The 20,488-nt window shown below is 37.1% G+C and overlaps 1 protein-coding gene across 7 annotated transcripts in view; it reads left to right on the forward strand.

Moving 5' to 3' along the window:
* znf385b (zinc finger protein 385B) overlaps positions 1 to 20,488 on the forward strand; it is a 123,991-nt gene that overhangs the window by 67,373 nt on the left and 36,130 nt on the right. Inside the window, exon 1 of one of the 7 annotated variants that reach the window (XM_026271294.1) lies at positions 1,616 to 2,159. The exons of 5 other annotated variants lie outside the window; for them this stretch is intronic. In XM_026271294.1, the coding sequence (XP_026127079.1) occupies positions 2,150 to 2,159 (10 nt within the window). In that variant the 5' untranslated portion in view covers positions 1,616 to 2,149. Of the gene's footprint in view, positions 1 to 1,615; positions 2,160 to 7,112; positions 7,757 to 20,488 lie in introns of those variants that run through there. One more of the 7 variants, XM_026271293.1, reaches the window with a different exon arrangement.

Consider the following 20,488-nt stretch of genomic DNA (forward strand, 5'->3'; position numbering starts at 1 on the left):
TGGAGGACTGTTTCCTGATCCTGTGAGAGTAGACTACAATGCTGGCTGCTCTGACTCACAGTCTGTTTCATATTTAAAGGATTTGCCTCTGACGATTCAAACATGAGTTTTGAGCAATATAGAGTAGCACTTGTAGTTTGTAATTTCTCCAATCACAAATGCAGACATGGCGACACGATGCAATGCAACACGTAAAAAGACCGTATGAGTCATATGTTCTCAATTCCAGTCCTCGCACCTCCCTGCTCGCTTCAGACATTTGTTCTATTCGAATATAAGTGCCCTGCGAAGTAGACTTCACAAGATATTCTGCCATGATTCCAGTTTGAAGCGAATGTGTATGCTCCATTCAAAGTGCATTGAGACGTGAATTTAAAAAGTATATATTTTCAGAGGTATGTGATGTCACACTTGTCAGTCTGAAGACATTGCATACCACAAATCCATGGCAAATTTCACCTGCTCAGGGAGTAGGGAGCAATGAACACTTTGTAGGGACCATGCAAATTGGAACACAGTTCATGCAAGAAGCCCACTTCTAATGAGCTGATTATCCGAATCAAGTGTGTTAACAAAGAGACATGTAAAATATACAGAGCTGGGGGACGCAAGAACTGGAATTGAGAACTGCTGGTATTGTCATTTTAATCTGTAATTGTGTCCCCACTAGATGCAAAATATTCATCATTTATAATGGGTTTTTAATTTCTTTTTGTCTAGGCGCTCTGGGACACATGGCATCACAGTATAGTAAGGAGTGTTACATTTCCATCACACGCTTGAGGTATTCGGCCAATCACAATACACTGGATAGCTGGCCAATCAGAGCACAACTCGCTTTTCAAAATGATGAGCTTGAAAAAATCAATGTGTTTCAGAAACTTTTTGAAACTTAAACCTTATAAACACATTTCATTACACAAAATAATGTTATTTTAAACAACATAAGGCCCCTTTAAAGACTATAATGTATAATTGTTAATGCATAACAATAAAAAATAAATATATATTAGAAAGAAGTCTGCACACTCACAAAAATCAAAGGTGAGATGAAAGCAATGCAGGCAATTTACAAAAAAAAAAAAACAAGTAAAGGCAAATTTTTCGGTCACATGATGATGGTTTTCAATGCCAAGATGATAATTGATTTTGAGCGTACAGACTTATATTTTACTTTTTGGGAAACATTTTTGGTTTACGCACCTCAGTTGCACAAAAAATAGTAAGCTGCACTACTTTTTTTCAACATTAATAATAATCATTAGAAATGTATATATATTTTTACTGTATGTGGATTCACATTGAACAGGGATAATTAGTTAAAATGAAAATGTTCTGCTCTGACTGAATAAGCAAGTTCATTCAGTGGAGAATTCATTCTTGCATTGGTCACACTGTATGTTTGAGGACCTCTCAATAGACACGTGTGTTAATTTTAAGCCTTTTAATATCAAAAACGCATTCATATTAATAAGCTTTTATATATATATATACACACACACACACACATACACAAACGCAATAGAAACTGATTTCTTTAGCTCTGCAAATTGGATATTTGTTTATTTATTAGTGCACCCCACACCTTACTTTCATAAATGACATTTTACTTAATATTTCCTCCAAATCTGAACTGGGGCCTGTATAGCACTCACTCAGCAACGCAGACTCTTTCAATAAGATTTGAGTGACCAGTCTGTGTTCCAGCTTTCACGAAGTGAGCCTGGGGTTGCCCCTGATTTACGAGATCCAGATTCCTACGAGCTGAATCACAGCCAGGTGTGCGATTTCCAAAGCAGATCAGCCAAAACCCTGTCTGATCAGCTGCTCTGCTGATTTTACACAGCTTCTCGTGCCACATCCACAGCGCAGCGACCCAGATTTTCCCTTTTTCTCCACGCTCAGAGGGACTGTGGGAGCCGCATCTGCCGACTCCGTCTCTGGGTAGACTCTCTCTTTTCTCTCTCTCTCTCTCTCTCTCTCTCTCTCTCTCTCTCTCTCTCCGTTTCGTCTCAGCTGAGAGCAGCACGCGTTCAGAGTGTATTCCCTCTCTGTCAGCGCTGTACTGCACGGACTGCTCTTGCACGAGTGCTTCATCGCTGAGCTTGACCTGCACAAAAACCCTCACCAGCTACTCCTAAACGCAACCATGCTCTTAGGTGAGTACAGTTCAGGGCATCAATTCGTCTGCATGCTTCTTTTATTGTGCATCACAGTGGTAAACATCTAAAAGAATGTGTCAGAATGGACCTGCCTTCAATCCCGATATGTAGTTGAAAGCGGCTTGTGATTTATTCTGTTTCGCTTTGCTGTTTGGAACTGACCTTTGAAATACAACTGTGCTCTGGATTTATGTAAGAGATCCTGTCAGCACCATTGTTTTGTTTATGTGGGTTAACTTTGGACCGTTGCTTATACAGCGTGACACCTTAGACTGACATTAACTTCTCTAAACAGACCCACTGTTTCCTTATTGTACTAAGGACAATCGATAGTTCATTTAAAGACCAGACATTTGATATTCTAATACCTGGCTTACAGTAAGACCAGATGTGCCTATTAATAGTTTTGTCTTTCATTGCGGGCACTGAATCATCTCTCTTTTTTATTTTAAAGTCTTAATTTGTCTCGGTTGTTTTTCTGACACACTTGGAGTTCTCCTCAGTTGTTTTCAATGCTGAACATATTTTATTGAGAATTTTCTCACGATATATTCACACTTACCCGCTCTGAATGCATTCTGATTGCTCCTAGCGCGACATTGCGGCGTACACGCTCAACCGCTGACGTGTGGGTGTTCGTGAGCAATCGGGCTCCTTCAAAAGCTCATTGATACCGGCACCATGGAAAGGCTCTCTCAGGAGCGTCTCGTTCGATGAAGTACTAATGCAGTGTCACATTCCAGAGGAGTGCGACTTGGAATAATCAGGCATGTCTGTGGGGAGCGAAGGCTTGAAATTGCTGTTGATGGTCGCTGTGCGGCTGTCTGCCAGTCTCCCGAAGCCCCCCGTGGAGAAGACCTGGGGGCTCAGTCTTTTGCCAGAACTTTAGCAGCTTCGTTAAGCTTGCAGCTCCATTGCACTAATAGAGTGACTAAAAGACATGAGTTCAGTGCAAGCTCTTTTTTTTTATACATGTTTATCCAAATACTTTTTTACGCCCCATTTTAATGTGCAGAGACTGTAAGTAAGCCATTTATGGGGTGATCTGACCAAAAAGAGTAAACACTGTGGCTCTGTGGCTATATCAAAACATTGTGCTGTTTGTGTAAGTATCCCGACATAGCTTGGCATGAGTTTGGTGTGAGATGATCTGGTGGATTAGGGGAAAACTCTGTGTGCTCAGGGAAACCTGGGTGACTTTAGTGGCACAAAAATCACTTATTTAATAGTTTGACAGCATTTGTGGTTTATTGTCATTGTAAATGTTTAAAAAAAAAAAATTGAAAATATATATAAATGCATGCATGCATTTAATGGTTTATTTTTTCTTTGGTAATATTTATTTATTTATTATTGTTTTCTCTTTCACACAAGCGTGTCATGATTTTTTCACAGTGTGGAGGTGTAGTACGTGACTTCTGATCTCATCAGTTGCTCGATACAGAATACTAAACGAAAACTGGTTTAGTTTTTCATCCCAGAATGTTGATCATCACCCACTGCTACCATTTTTAGAAGTATTTATGCCCACACAGATATATTCAAACATTTACGACATTTTGCATGCCCAGAATAATGTTTCAAAGCAGATTCTACATCATTTGATTTCAGAAAATAATGTCTCTCATTCAGGAGGCATTTGCATAATCAGGTTTCTTAAACTGGTATATGTGATTAAATATTTAAGCACTGTATTTGAGCATCATCCCCTGTGAGCAAAGGAGGTTTTGTTGATCTAGGGAGAAGCAAGAAGTGTGTGCGCTCGTGTGCTCTCTCTCTCTCTCTCTCAAACCGTTTCCTCTTTCTGTCAGACGAATCTGATAGTTGAGTGTTGAAAGAAGGAATGCTCTTTGGCTAGCCGTACTTGAGACAGAATAGACCATCTTAATTATGATTCATACTCTCCAGTCCTGTTGTGCCTGCTGTCCTTTTGGCCAGTTGTGCAATTGTTAAATGTTAAATACAGACTGAAATTACAATCATCATAAAATGCTGACTCACATGTGTGAAATAAGTCAAAATTATTGGATTAAATCTACAGTTATATTGTGAAATATTATTGCAATTTAGAACAACTGTTTTCTGTTGTAATATGTTTAAATTTCATTTATTCCTGTAGTGGCAAAGCTGAAATCTCAGCATCATTACTTGGAACTTGAAAAATCATAGTTTTTGTTCCACATAATAGGTCATACAGGTTCAGAATGATATAAGGGTAAGTAAATGATAGTAAGTAAATATGCAACGACAGAATCTTCATTTCTGGGTGGACTGTCTCTTTTCCAAATCATTAAGGGAAATACATTTTCAGGTGCCAAATGTCTTGTGTTGCCATGGTAGACTGCACTGATATGCATGACAATTACCCTGGTCACAAGTTGTGGACCTGATCTCTCGTCTCTTATCTGTAATTAGAGTCGAAGCGCTCTTCCACGCTTCACTGCGAAGTAATCGTAATTGCAAACATTTGTTATAGCAAACAACTTTGTCAGCAGTAACAGTCATAAATCTACAGGCCTCTCTCATTGACCCTAGGTTAATACAGACGCCGTTTTGGTTTTAATTGATGCAAAAGTGTAACTCCTGCCCTGGAGGAAAAGTGCGGCGTGGCACGGCAAGGCAAGCATACATAGCGAATATGTCAGCCATAGCTTTGAGCAATGCAATAATCCCCTTGACAGGATTTGATTTGCATGCACTTCTATGCTTCTCACTGCACTGAATATTAATGCCCAATATTGTTTGATAAAGTAAAATCAGAGAATACATCGGGGAGAGAGAGAGAAGTCACTTGGAGCATCGGCCCACACGGCGCGGGAGGAAACCTACCGGGGCCGACGCAAGGAACATTTCTAACCAGCCCTGGGGGTTTTGGACCAAGTGCCAAGTTGATAACGCTCAGAGCTGGCTGTTAGCAGGCATTTGAGATTCTTTGACAAAAAAAACACCCAAAGCACATTACCATGGGTGGCTGGAGGGGACGTTCAGTCTGTCTGTCTGTCTATGTGTCTGTCTGCTCAAGGGATGTTGTTACCAGAGGGAGCCAGGCTTGGAAACAAGCATTAGAGATGGAGTTTGGGCTCGAGCGTGACCAGAGGTTTTCCTGTTCCTGCTGTTCCTTAGTCTCCATGGAAACCACAGAGCTGAAACAACAAGTACTGCCGCTGGTAAAATCACTTTATGAAAGTAATTTGCACAGCAAGAGTGTTGCGTTTGGATACGAGCTCCAGCAAACCCACATGTACTCTTAATAGAGTGATATTTACGTTTCCGTTTTTGACCGTCCTTGTGTTAAATACGAAAACAGCCAACTTGGATACAGTGTTAATACGCCGATCCACATGAAATCATAATTATGTTTCGTTTGATCCTGGCCCGGCTAATGCTAATATACAGCAATCAGGTGAACACGCGCAGCCCTAATTGTATCGCTCTCACTTTACAGGAGGTTTGTTAATGTAGATCTGTTTCAGACGGGGAGTCTTGTCGCTCCGCTCGCTGAATGTGACAGGGTTTGTTCTTAGTGTGAATAATGAAACATGCTTCCAGAGTCGTGTGCGAGAGATCCCGCTTTAATGATCTTGTTATTGTTCTTTGCAGAACAGATGTTGGTGACTTAACGATTGTTTGCCTTTTATCATCTCCCACTTTTCCGAACATTACTATCCCATAAATCTCTGTGTTTGATTTGCCCTGCATCTATTAGCATTTTTGTAAGCTTTTAATTATCAGTGCTTCTTGCTAAGCCAGATATTACCGTGTGTTGTTCATACTTGGGGGTAGGTTCGAGTTTTTTCGGGTTTCAGTAACTTGTTCAGGATGGGATTATTCTATAATTATTTGCTGCAGTCAAGTAAGCCTTTAAATTTGTGTGTTTAGATCCTCTTTTGGTCAAATAAATGTCTTTGGGGTTTGAGGGTGTTGGTGCACCACATATCCACCTTGTTCCTGATGAGCCTACTGCATTTCGAATTATGGTTGGCACTTCCGGTTTGGGAAACTTTCATTCAAAAAGACTGAAACAATTCATTTGAAATCATGAGGTTCCCCTAGAAATAAAGCTTATCCATCTGTTTGACTGAATGAGCTGATGATTTTTCTTCATGTTTTATTTTCAGACGTCATGAGAATAACGTAATGCTTGGTAATGTTATAACGTGACATGTAAAAACTAGGATATCAATGGCAAGAGCTCTGCATTCTTTACCTCATGATTGTTTTCTTTTTTCTCTTTGCATTGCGCTGTACTAGTATGAAAAAGGTCAACATATACTGCTGTCTTGTGGTCTGTTCTCCCGATTTAATTTACGATATAAACCATGAATAATTCACTGGAATGCATGAACAATCTCTTGTTTATCTACTCAAATCTCTCAAGTGAATTTTTTTTTTCTTCATATATCATACATCATGAGCATTTTTATTAAGGCAGTTTGTTTTATAATACAGATGTATATTACTACAGTGTTATTTCACCCGCCTGTTTCTGCTGTGGAAAGAATCATGCCTTTGGGGTTCACAGTGAATTTAGAAGAGCTAAGGGGAGTTTTTTGGCACCACGTGAAGCAGTGCTGAAGTCCAAAAACATCTTTTTAGTGCACTTAGACCATTTCAACAACCAACACTTCAACACCTTCACAACCACCCAGAAAACCCTATTGTCTACCTAACAACCACCTATAGAACACCACATAGCAACCACACAGAACACCCCGGTAACCATTTAGAACACCGTAGCAAATTTATTTACCCCCATTCAGAGCATCTTAGCAATCACATAGCAGAAAACCACTCACATTTTCTTTAGGAAGTGTAAATATTTAGTTTGACTTAACTCTAGCCTTTTCTACATCAGAGCTTTTAACAGTTTCGTGTGATATTGGGAGGACTGAAGTTTTTTTTTTTTCTTTTTTTTTTTTTTTTGGTCTGTCTAGATGCAGTCTACAGAAAACGCCTAGGGAAACTAGTAATCATATTATTGACAAGCTGCCAACATGTCAGACATTCTCGGCTGAAGTGTTGTAGCTGAATAACTGTACACAGTATATTTTATCTCATTGTTTTCTTTTTCTTTCTTTCTTTCTTTCTTGCTACCATGAGTCCTTTCTTTCTTTCTTTCTTTCTTTCTTTCTTTCTTCTGGTGGTGGTTTTGATTTGGTATGCCCTGTTTTATTGTTCAGTGAAGTGCAGACCTTGGGGCCGATGATATTGGTGGTATTTCTTTCATGCTGCTTTTCGCCAGCGTTACGTGTCTGATGCATGTCGCTCAGCGGGCCAAATGTTTCCTTTCCCATCCTCCCCAAAGTGGACACGGATTTAGCTGCAGTCCCATTGCTGTCACGTCTCAGTGCTGTAAGTTCACCGGTGCCCAGAAAGCAGGCGATGGATCTCTTGAATGTTCCCAGAGCATTGTCTCCCGGCCAGTATCCTCCCGAGAACCACTAATCCTTCTGTCAACATGAGAGTATATCTCCTCAAATGATCCATCCGCGGACACGCACATCTCCTGCACTTCATTCTGATGGTGAGGGTCTGACAGATGTGGATTTTGGCGGCGGGATGCATTGCATCTTCTGAGCATCCAAACACAAGAAGTAGGCTCCAGTTTTTGCCCTCTGATTCCACCCTCATCCTCCTCCATCTTGTTCCAGCTTTTATCTCTCTTTCCATCCGTCATCTCTTGCAGGTGGATAGAGTCAATCTCAGTGAGTCACTCCAGGGTACATATATAGAGTAAAATAAGAGTAAAAGATTCACCACCCACTATTCCACAGGGTGATTGAGAGAGTGAGGGTAACCTTTCTCAGTATAGCTGAAATGCATCTGCTCATTTGCACTTTCACTCGAGGACCTCGCTTCCATTTGCACGCTCATTTTAAGTTGGTATTTCCGCCTCCTCTCAGGAGAACAAACAACACAGTACTTCTAACACACAAATGCATGCTTACACTTGAGGACGGGGCCAACTTTGCCATTGTCTCCCACAAAATGTGTTATGAAACAATCTGTAGTGGTCTGGTTCATGTATATGTACTGCATTACTCAAAAGCCAGTATTTGAGATAAGTGAAGTGCACTAAACAGATGGTAGACAGAAGTTACCCTTTAAGAATGAGATGATGTGATTTGTAACATTATCTTTGTATTCATTCAGCTAGACCCAGATACTTTTTTTATTCTAAGAAATTTGTGTTAACAGTGATTCTTACATTTTTCAGGATTCTTTGAAAACTATAATGTCCAACAAAAGCATTAAAATAAAAAAAGTTAACGGCGACTTTATCTCACAATTTAGACTTTATTTGTATTCAATCTGAGAAAAAAACATACAAATGTGAGATATAAACTTACAATCGCAAGATGTGAACTCGGAATTCAGAAAAAAAGTCTTAAATTAAAGAAAAAAGTCAGAATTTAGAAAAAAAATTCTCAGAATTCTGACTTTACGTCTTGCTTTTTTTCACCTTATACCGTATTTTTCGGACTATAAGTCACACCTGAGTATAAGTCGCATGAGTCCAAATATACGTCATGACGAGGAAAAAACATATATAAGTCGCACCGGACTATAAGTCGCATTCATTTAGAACCAAGAACCAAGAGAAAACATTACCGTCTACAGCCGCGAGAGGGCGCTCTATGTCTTCAGTGTAGACTACAGGAGCACTGAGCAGCATAGAGCGCCCTCTCACGGCTGTAGATGGTAATGTTTTCTCTTGGTTCATTTCTCTTGGTTCATTTCTCTTGGTTCATGTCAAATTAATTTTGATAAATAAGTCGCACCTGACTATAAGTTGAAGGACCAGCCAAACTATGAAAAAAAGTGCGACTAATAGTCCGGAAAATACGGTAACATAAAAGGTAATTTTACTTTTATCTTACAGTTTTGAGTTTACAGCTCACAATTCCGACTTGCGAGTTTATATCTTGCAATTCTGAGTATATTTCACAAATCTCACTTCATATCTCACAATTCTGATTTGCAGGTAGAAGGAAGATTTATCCATTTTAGATTAATAAAAAAAAAATGATGAAAGCAATAGAGTCAGCAATAGAAAAATGATCAACACATTAATCAAAATAATTATCAAAATAATCAGTGGTTACAACCTTAAAAGTTGATTGGAAAAAAATGTAATGGCCATTAATCAAGTTAACCCTGAGTTGCAATTTTGTAACTACCTATACATTTTTAAACACTTCAGTCTATCTCCAAACCCATGCATAGAGTATTTCCATGGAAAGACTGCGAGAAAAACAGTGCAGCGTGAGAATGCTCCGTTGTGACCTGTAGATGCTCTCATAATTCCAAGCTGTTTATTGCATCACCTGACAATTTCTGGCAATCGAATCATTCCCTGTAGCACAAGGACACACTGATTGTGAGGCATGATTTCATTTACCCCGTTGTCAGGAGATTTTTATTAGAAGCCACACCAACTTCGTTTTCACAAATTGTGTTTAAAGGCACAGACTGAGCCCGCTCTGTCTCGCTCTAAAGCGGACCTGAAGCACTGGCCGGTAAATCTGCATTTAAATTGAATTTAGGACATTATTAGATTTGCTTGAAATAGTGATGGCTTTGCATGCGTCGTCTACATGTGAACGTATCCACTGAAAAACACATTTGAGCAGCTGCATCATATTAAGTAGTTTCATCCGACCGCGGTCACAATGCAGTCTAAAGAGGCTGTCTCATTATACTTGTGTCTAGCTGCGATGGACAGCCCTTTGTGTCATCTATACTGACGGAGAATGTGCCAGAATTATGCCTTCTGTTTTCTTTGCAGCACCACTCATGATCTATGACTGACTTCATAAAGCCATGTAAGCTGTCTAATAGTTGGTCTATTTCAGTATCGTATCCATTTACACCAGACAGTCAGTCAATACTAAGTCCAGACTTATTAAATCCAAAAATATGTTTTGAAGTCAACATGAAATCAAAATTAATCCCCTATGCTTTTTTTCTTTGTCACCCAATTGCAACTTGATCGCAAAATGAATTTATCTCACAAATCTAATTACACTTTCTCACCATGTGACTTTATTTATCTTTTTACTTGCAACTTTATAATACACAATTTATCATTTTAACATTGTATGCTGCAATACTACTAATCTTTAAGGTCACATGATCCTTCAGAAATCATTCTAATATGCTGATTTGGTGCACAATATTTTTTTATTATTTTTATTAATGTTGAAAACAGTTGTGCTGCTTAGAAATCATAATATGTTTTTATGGATACTTTGATAAAACAAAGGTCAAAAGAACAGCATTATTATATATTATAAATATAATTATCTTTTAACATTATTTCTGTCACTTTCGATCGATTTTAATGCATCCTTGCTGAATAAAAAGTATTAATTTCTTTAAAAAAAGTTTTTGAATCCGATAACTTTTGACCCCAAACATTTGAATGGGGGTGTATATGTTAAAATTGAGACAACGGTGACTTTAAATGTCACAGTGTGCCTTTTCTCAAATACCAAATCCCATCGTTCATCAGGTTATGGAAGTAAATTATTTGCAAATTGCATTTCATGTTGACATTAAAATGTGTGTGTGTGTGTGTGACCTACCCAGTAGCAGTTAGTGCACATGCTCTAAAACATTGAGCTCTGGTGTATATGCAGGAATCTGACTCCGTTTCCAGATCTATCCACTCTCCATGAAAGTGGCCAATGTTAGTGTGTTTGATTTCAGAGCTTCTCAATGATTCAAACCTTATAATTACCATATCCAATTATAATACAGAAGAGTCTTTTTGCATCAGTGAGCAGTTTTGCATTAAGTAAATAATTTAAGCAGGTTTTTAATGCAGTGCTCTAACACATATTCACTCTTAATCTAATTACTATGAAAGGGTGTTTTTAGACACGGAGTGTACTCGGTGCACCAGCTAGTTTGCAAACATGTAAACTTGGTGTGTGGGTGGTGGATCGAGAGCTGAATGCTGCCGTTATAATAGCATTGTGTTTATATGCTCTTATGGTTTAGTGCAGTACATTTCACATCATGATTTTTTTTTTTCATGACTGTGCATGGCTTTACATCAGATGAAGCTAATATCATTGACCTGCTGTCTTCTTACTAATGAATATCTTTGTGATGGAATGAAGTGACTTGCCCTTAGGAGTCAATTTTCCACTAATTACATGGATAATCCCTCTGGAGGAACCAAGGGTTAAGTGCTGTCCTCAAAAGCCTCACTAATGAATGAAAAGGATGGTATGTTAAGTATTTCTTCTGTTCTTGAGTCACCTGACTTGAACCTGAAACTTTGATGCTAGCTGATCCAAACTGAATGCTAATTAAAATAATTAAAATTTAAATATAATTATAATAAAAAAAAATGATAGGTCACATTTATTTACGGTTTATAGAATTTTATACAATACAATGCAGCTTTATAGGAATGAAAAAGAAATAATAGTGTGTGTATGTGTGTCTGTACATATATATGAAAAGGAAAACCGTTAAAAAAATGTATGCATTTACTTGATAACAGCTTTTGGGGACCTGAAAATGCAAACTTTCGAATGCGAAAACTATGAAAATACGAATTTGTGAAAACTATGATATCATGCAGATGCGTGTTCTGGGATGGATAACACTGTGCGTACAGACATTTTCAAGGATCCGTGCGAAAGGAAATCACTTTGACAACATTAACATTATGTGTACATGAAGAATGTAAAGGAAGACGTTTGCGTTTTTAGTGCATTGTTTTCATGCAAAACGTACCCTTAATCCACAGAAGACAACTTTTATCATCCAGTTCAATTTAGTTAAAAAAAATGTTTTGCATCCAATGATGTTAAAGGGATCCCTTTATGCTCTTTTACAAAGTCTTGATTTTGTTATGGGGGTGTACGAGAACAGGCATACTAGGTTGTTCGAAGAACACACTATTTTTCACTTATTTTACATTATTACAACACCTCCGTCCCCAGTCTGGCATGAACAGCTTGAATAGTTCCAGTATCAAATGAAGGCCCACCTTCTGAAATACGAAACGTGCTGTGATTGGTTAGCTGGGCCAGTGTGTGTTGTGATTGGCAGCACTCTGTGCCTTGTCAGGAAATATCATGCCCCTTAGCATAGCCACCTGCTGCTAGCTTCAGTGTAAATATTGCATCAATATAAAATCAATTTGAGCGCGATTTAAACCTGGATTATTGTAACCACTCTAAATTAGTCTGCATTGGGAAAGCTGGCGTGTCTCTGACATAGTAAAAGCACTCGTTGCCTTCTCTAGTGCAGCTCAACCAGGTCTCGTCCCATTCGTCAGTATTTGTAATATCACAAATCCTGGAAAATATGCATTGCAGTCCAAACAAGTCATTCGTTGTAGTTTTTGAAAAGTGATTTCTGTTAAATAAAATAGTTTTTAAAATAGTGGACTTTGATCTTTGTAACTTTGCAGATCTTTTTTATGCTCAAACAGGAACATTACAGACTAACTTAAGTTGAAATGGTGAAAAAGCATAATAGGACCCTTTTAATGCAGTTAAATTGATAATATTATTAATATTACATGAAGTGTTTTTAAACCCTAACTAAGCAAGTCAAAGGTGACAGTGGCAGGGAAACTAAAGTCTGTCGAAGTTAGATTAAAAGTCAGAAATCGGGCTACATTGGTACTGGTACATGTCAATTACAAATTTTTGTTTTTTTGGGTGAGAATCAAACTGATATTTTAGCTGTGACTCCACATTGCTCTCCAATTTGAATCCAAATGTTGCATTCAATGAAAAACACCCAATTGCATAGAACCAGTGTGGCTTGTAATATAGTGCAGGAGTTATATGGACCTCTTGTGTATCTATGCTCTTTCACTGACAAAAAAACCCCCTTTGAAATTATGATGAATCATTTCGTAATTCCGTAATTGAAATAAAGTCATACATGAGATTGGATAAATGATGACAGGATTTTCATTTCTGTCTGAACTACTCCTTAAACAGCGGAAGCAAACCACCATTGAGTTTAATCGTGCACCTGCTCGTGGATATACTAAACACTGTAGATCACGGAGACAGTCTGCTGTTGGGCTGAATTATTCTCCTCTCCTCGGAGATCTCCTTTATACGAGCAGAATCAAATTCAGATATGTGTGTTCGTCTGCACTCTCAGAGAAAAGCTGCAGCATTGAATGTTCATCGTTTATGGCAACGATGAATAAGCCCATGTATGCCGGGCCTGATGTGTGTTCATTTAATCCCAAACACTTTCCTTTGTTGGCGTAGGAAATTGTCCTCAAACTGTCAGCATTGAGTGTTACTGCGATTCAGAGGGTTCTCCTCTTGTTTAATTCTGCAAGCTGCATCGCACCGCAGCTTTTCTTCAGTTTCCCGTTCAGTTGGTTTCTACGCTTCCAATAGTAACAGCCAGAAAAAATATGAAGTCATAACCACAGTATCTGTTTTCCCCTGTACAAAAGCTTACGAAACATTATCCCAGTCTAATAACGTACACCCTTTGGAAGGCCCTTTTTTAGGAATTAGCGATGAAATCATTCTCCGAGGGCCATTTAATAGGAAAAGTCACTCTCGGTTGGGTTTGGAAAGCCATCAAGGTTTGGGAGGGCTTCATTTGCTCAAAGTACTGGTCTTGCATGTTTTTCCAGCTAGATCTGAAAAGCTTCACCCCGACCCTCATTTACTGTACTCTACCATAATTGCATAAATTCAGCTGTTATTTTGTCTTATGGATGTAAATATCAGGGCAGTGCTATGTGAGAACACAAATGCAATGTTTATGATCTCTGAAAACACCCCTGCTGTAGTGTTTACTGAAGTGCAAAGATGTGGTTTTTCATTGGAGCTTGGTTTAGATTAGGTTTCAAATGACATCTGAGCTGGTCCAGGTCCAATATGATTTCTCTTTGCCGCTCATTTGTTGCACCAGGTGGCTAGAGACCTGCAGGGTGCGAGCGAGCGACCACATCTCAAGATCTCCCTCGCTCGCTCTATCTCTCTTTCTCAGCTTGGTGTCTTGCTTCCAGTACAAGGATTAAACTGATTAAATCCCACCTGCCACAGATGCACCCTCCCCTTGAGGAGACCCCCTTCCCCAAAACCTTCCTCACCTTTTCCATTCCCGCCTGGGAGAGATGGAGCGAAAACCTAGACCTGATGAACAGCCTGGACTCAGAGAACACACAGTATAGTGAATGAATCATTTCTTCCGAGTTGGATCTTTTCAGTGAATCAGTTTGCAAAATATACAGTAAGAATCATTCGGTCATGAATCATTCATATATCATGTTACTTTAATAGATAAAATTTTAGAAAATAAATGATATTGGATATATGACCACATAAATGAATTACATTTTAAAATATATTGCATTATAATTTTTTTTTACTATTATTTAACATTAATGCTGTTATATTGTATTTTCAAGATCAAAAGACTACTACTTTAAAAAAAGATTGAAGCCTCAAACTTTTTAACTGCTGTGTAAACTAAACAATAAATTATTACAATTAAAATAAATGCACATCTCTTTGTTGTTTTTACACATCAATAATTACAAACGGAAAACATTACAAAATGTTTTAATAAAATGTAATTTATGAAATTATATTGTAGTATTGCAAGTGCTGTGCTTGTTACAAAGCATGTTTTCATTAATATTTTTTGTTACATTAATAAATATTATTGATTTGTATTTATTGATGTGCAAAGAATAATTTTTTAGTTTTAATAATTCATTTATAGTGTACCTATTATTTATAGTACCTGTCATGTATGTTGTTCAAAATACAGTAAAAACTACTATTGTAAAATATTATTATAATATAAAAAATGTTTTCTGTTGTAATATATTTTAATGTTTAATTCATTCATGTGATGGCAAAGGTTCTTTTATGTATTGAAAGTTAAAATAAAATAATTTAATGAATTCTTGCTGGATAGAATTATTTATTTCTTTTTAAAAAAATCATACCCAATCATGATCCCAAACTTTTTCACACAAAAAAATAAATAAATAAATAAAAACTTTCGAGTTATGTTTGGGTTCTAAATTTGTTTATTCCTGCAAGTTGAATCATTATCAAATTGAACTAATAAATATGAAATTACTTTATTGGCTTTATTAGAACATTTTAGAACATGCTAGAATGTCACGGACCACTTGATGATGTAAATGAATCACTAAAAAAATGTTTGAATTTGTTTATTATAACAAACTGTTCAGTAGAAGCGATGTGCCGTGAGTCAGAATTCCCATCACTCAGGATGTTCATGTGTAGCTCTGACATATTTCACAAAGCTGTCCAGTAGTGGGAGAAAAAGACGCACAGAGAGTTCCCCAAACTTAGACTTTTGACTCCAAATGCTCTGCTTGATTCCATGCGTTGTTCCAAAGCGTTACAGTTCAGTCACTGTGATTAATGGAGAGTGAATTTTTGGCGGTTGTTGTTCTGTATGCACTGGATTAATTTTAGGAGTCTATTCAAGGACACGTATCCCCTGTATTGTGCTGCAGGCTTCTTTACGCTGTCACACTTCTCTGATTCATCAGAAGGCATTTGTATAATATTTCTTGCATCATGCTTTGGAGGATACTTTGGATTTGGTTCAGTTAAAGGTAAGATATTCAAGATTTATGTGTGGAAACTGGAAAGTCTCTATTTGTGTGGTTTTCTTCACTTATTCTTATCTCCCAGAGTGCCCCTGTGAGATAAAGTGCATGTTGGCTAACCTTTGGGAAAAGAGCAGCCTCACACAGTGTACCATTTGATTTGCCGTTGTCAAATTCAATCAGACGGAGAGACTCCGAATTGCGAAAGGGTGAAGGTGAGCCAAGGGGCTCTCGCCAGCTCTCGTTCCTGCTCTGCGGGAGGGTCCAACCTCTCACTAAATCAACACTGCAAATGTCACGGCGTCCCGTCCGACGAGGCAAAGTACAGATAAGCACTTCGTTCCTGACCTACCGTGGCTTAAAAGGATTTTAGACACTTAAGTCACACTTAAAACTGTACAGCTGTCAATGCTAACTAAACAGCCAGAAACTAACTTTCATGGCTGTTTGAATAATATAATTTTTTTGTATCATTTTGAAATAACTCTTAAAACTCACCAATGATAAAGACAGTAATATTGTGAGATACAGTATTATTACAATTTAAAAGAAGTCTTTTTTATTTATATATTTTAAAAGGAGTGCATTCCTGTGGTGGCAAAGAAAAGTCTAATATTCTCATTTGCTGCTCAAGAAGCAATATTTTTCTTGTTATTGTCGATGTTAAAAATGGGTGTGCCACCTAATATTTTTTTGAAAGCTGTGATGCACAATTATTTAATCCTACAATAAAGAAATAAATAATCAGATTCAGCAAGGATGTCTTAAATTAATGGAAAGTGACAGTAAAGGTATTTGTAATGTTAAAAGTTCCTGTTCATTGAATGTTCTATTGATTAAAGAAAACATGTTTACCACAAAAGTTTTCAACATTAATCATAAGAATCATTAAATATTAATTGATAATAACCAAATCAGCATATTTGAATGATTTCTGAAGAATTGTGACACTGAAAACCGAAGTTCTGGCTGTTAAAAATTCAGCAGTTCGATCTCCGAAATAAATTACATTTTAAAATATATTCAAACTAAAAACAGTCATTTTAAATTGTAATAATATTTCGCAGTATTACTGTTTTTACTGTATTTTTTAAGAGACTTCTTTCAAAAGCATTTCAAGTCCTTAATATTCCACACATTTGACCAGCTGTGTATATTAACAAATTGACATTTTCAAAGCGTCTGACTAGTGGAAAGTGTGTCCAATGTAGGTTTAGTTTGAAAAGTGTGTTTGTGCAATCTTTTGATATTTTACTATGCATTGATATAAAAAAAAAAATGTGTGTTGCTGAAGTGTCCAAATATTTTTTGGCCTCTGTATGTTGAAGTTGAATTAATGGCGCCGATGTCAAAGAGCAAATCTCTGAGAGACAAGTGCCGCTGCCAGCTTCTGCTCAGGCATTTCATTTCTCGAATCAGACTTGCAAGCACGTGGCTAGATGATGAAACCGAGTTGAAAGAGAAACTTGGGTCAAGGCTGATTTAAATATTATTTTATATCTTCTCGATTTCAGACTTCATTCTCTGCAAAAAAGCAGATGACTTTGAGTGCAAATGTGTCATTCTTGTCCACAGAAGATATTTTGACCGCTTCTGTGAGCTTGGATTGCAGACTCTTCAATCACTCTCAGTTAAATGGTAGTTATCCACCTAGACTGACCTTTGAACTCGGTTTCATCGCTGTACACCTTGTACCTTGGACTGGCTGCTTTTCCACAATCAGAAGTGGTCTGCGATGGTTTCTTTCTTTTGTGATTCTGCAACTCAAGGTCCGTCAAGCCAGATATAGTCTCACGCCCCCACGGCCCGCTCACAGTCTGCTCGCTGACTGTCTGATGCATATTGCAAACACAAAACTGAAAAAGCTACATGAAATCTCAAGGTATTCTGATAGTTGGGAATCAGGAGTCCGCCAGTCCACCTGGAAACAAAGATACAGTAAGCACTTTTAGTGAAGAAAGTAGATGTACATGAAACAGAAAGTATCTTTAAACTAATTTGTTTAGTTTTCCAATTTCTTTGTTCCAGTACTTTTTTCCCCATGATGATTTAATTGCTATATAAAATAAACCAACACTATATGGCACATAATGTCTTGTCACTTTTCATAGACAGACATTTCTGTTGGGGCAGATTCTTGTCAGAATACATAATTGTTGCATATTTTCTCTTTGCACATGCAACAGATTTCCTTTTTACAGTAATATATATATATAAATTGAAAGAAAGTTATCTGTTAGAAGACAATGTTTTGAAAGTGCAAAAACTGCAATATTCTGAAATATAATTTTAACAAAATTAAATATTGTTTACTATTTTGATATATTTTAACATGTAATTAATTGCTGTGATGGTAAAGCTGAATTTTCAGAAGCTATGATTGCAGTCTTCAGGGTCGCATGATCCATTCATTTACTGATAAAGAAACGTTTCTTATCCATGTTGAAAACAGGTCAGAAGGCAGAAATTGATATGAAATGGAAATCTTTTGCTACTTTATAATAAATGCATCCTTGCTTTTAGAACAATGCTGTTGATAATCACAACCTCAAACGTCAAAATCTTCTCAAACCATCAATCATACAGCTTTGTTCACATATAACAGAAATACAGACGTTTTCCAGTCAGCAGCTAAATGACAAATTTGCATTTTAGAAAGAAAATATATACTATTACATTGCAAAACAATTCAAGAATATGTTTTGAAAATGAAGAAAAGGGTGTTTAAGGAACCTCAAGACTGTCTGCGGACACATTTTCAGCATTGCTAACAAGCTAAAGTTAGACAGGATGCTAAAAACACTAGCGGGTCTTTGTGAGGTTGTTAAAAAAAACCCTGTTGTTTACCTGGCCGAGGTAGTTCAGCTTTGGATTATATGCTGCAGTTGATTCTAACCTTTCAGTTACCTTTACTAATGACATGCAGCTCGTAAGCTTCTGGTGGTGCAGCTGTTTTTTGTTGTTGTTGTTTTAGCATCGTTAGGAGAAGCTAACCTTGGAAACAACAAAATGGTATGATCATTACAGTACCTGCTTTAACAACTGAATGCAGTATGTTGGAGTGCTTTGTGTGAGCTTAAGGCTCTTTAGCCTTTTGGAGGCTGATTGGAGATTGTTTGGTGCTGTTTTTCCCTTTTAAGAGGTTAATTACTACAACAGAACCAGATGCATAATTACCCATTTTGCCTGTTTTTTCACCTCCAAATAAAAACAACCTATGTTCAGATTGAATTATTATCAGCATATGCAAACCAAATAGGTTTAAAAAGGTAAATGAAGAGTTTATTTTTACCCTCTCTGTTATCAGGGTCATTGCAACATGTTCTCTGGCTGTCACCAGCGTTTCCCAGGTAACAGTCATTACTTTCTCTGGATGCTGATGTGGTTGAAGAGATGGTGCTTTTGAATCTGTTTGAATGACACATACATTCAGAGCTCTGATAGACCTGACGACTGCTGCTCTAAGAGAAACAAATTGAATATCACATCAGAAGCTCACTGTCGATTCATGTTCGGAGTCTATAATCTTCTTGAACAGTATAAACTGAATGGATGTTTTTGTTTTTTAGAATCCAATGAGTTTTTGGACAGGTACTATGGTAATAGCATTATGGTAGTTATTCATTTCCATAGCTACATGGTATGATTCATATGTCTATTTATTGTGCTATCTCATTATTCCTTGGTTTGCTTTGAGTCATAATGTCGGTCTGTGTAATAAGTCTGGAATAAACTCAATTTTCAATCTGGAGAAGTTGACACTAGTTGCCAAAAGTTAAAGTCCTTCTGCATATTTGAGTTGACAGATTTCACTGAAAATTTTGTGAAGTTTATGATGGTCACAGATTTTGAATCTTTTTTTTTTTTTTTTTTTTTTTTACTTCAGACTGTGATTCCATTCATTAATAGGATACCAAACAAGTTTTAAGCCAACTTTAGAGCACTTATTGATTTCATTACATATCTCCTTGTTGTGAGATGTTGAGATGCAAACAACTTTAAAATCTGTTATGATCCTCACTTTTTAATGTATGATGCCCAAATTTTCCTTGACTGTTTACAAAGTCAGTAAGTGTATGATGTCTAACGTTTTAAAATCTGATCAGATTTTAAAATGTTTGTATTTTATTCGAGGCTTTATTGGAGACAATTTTAAGGGTTGAGGATGGTTGACTCCGATGTTTTTGCAAGTTACAGTTAATGACTGTTTATGACTGTTAATGACAATTAATTCATTCAGTCAACTGATTTGTTCAAACACACTCATTCCTTTGAGAACAAAACACATGAATGTCTTTATAAGTTAATTGAATCATTCATTCAGCCAATTCACTCAAACATCCAGATTTATGCATGAAACAAATGTGAATGTCTTTATGGCTGCATCCAAAATCACATACTTCCCTGCTATATAGTAAACGAAAAACAGTATGTAACAAAAGTACTATGTCGGTATACAAAAAGTAGTACAGTATCCATAAATTACCCGTATAACTGACTTTTCCAGCAAGATTCTGAAATGTGTATACGATTCATTTTTCTAATACACTGGAAAGGATTTGTGAATGGTATAGAGTGAAAGAATCATTCACTCAAAAGATTCTTTCAAAACTCAGTTGTGGTTTGGAGCAAAGCAAGAATATTAATGTAAGCACAATATTGTGTCTGCAATTTATGTTACTAAAAAAATGCTCTCTTAAGTGCTCCGAATATTGAGAACAAC

This window comes from Carassius auratus, chromosome 9 (genome assembly GCF_003368295.1).
Source record: "Carassius auratus strain Wakin chromosome 9, ASM336829v1, whole genome shotgun sequence".
In the NCBI taxonomy this organism is placed as follows: domain Eukaryota; kingdom Metazoa; phylum Chordata; class Actinopteri; order Cypriniformes; family Cyprinidae; genus Carassius; species Carassius auratus.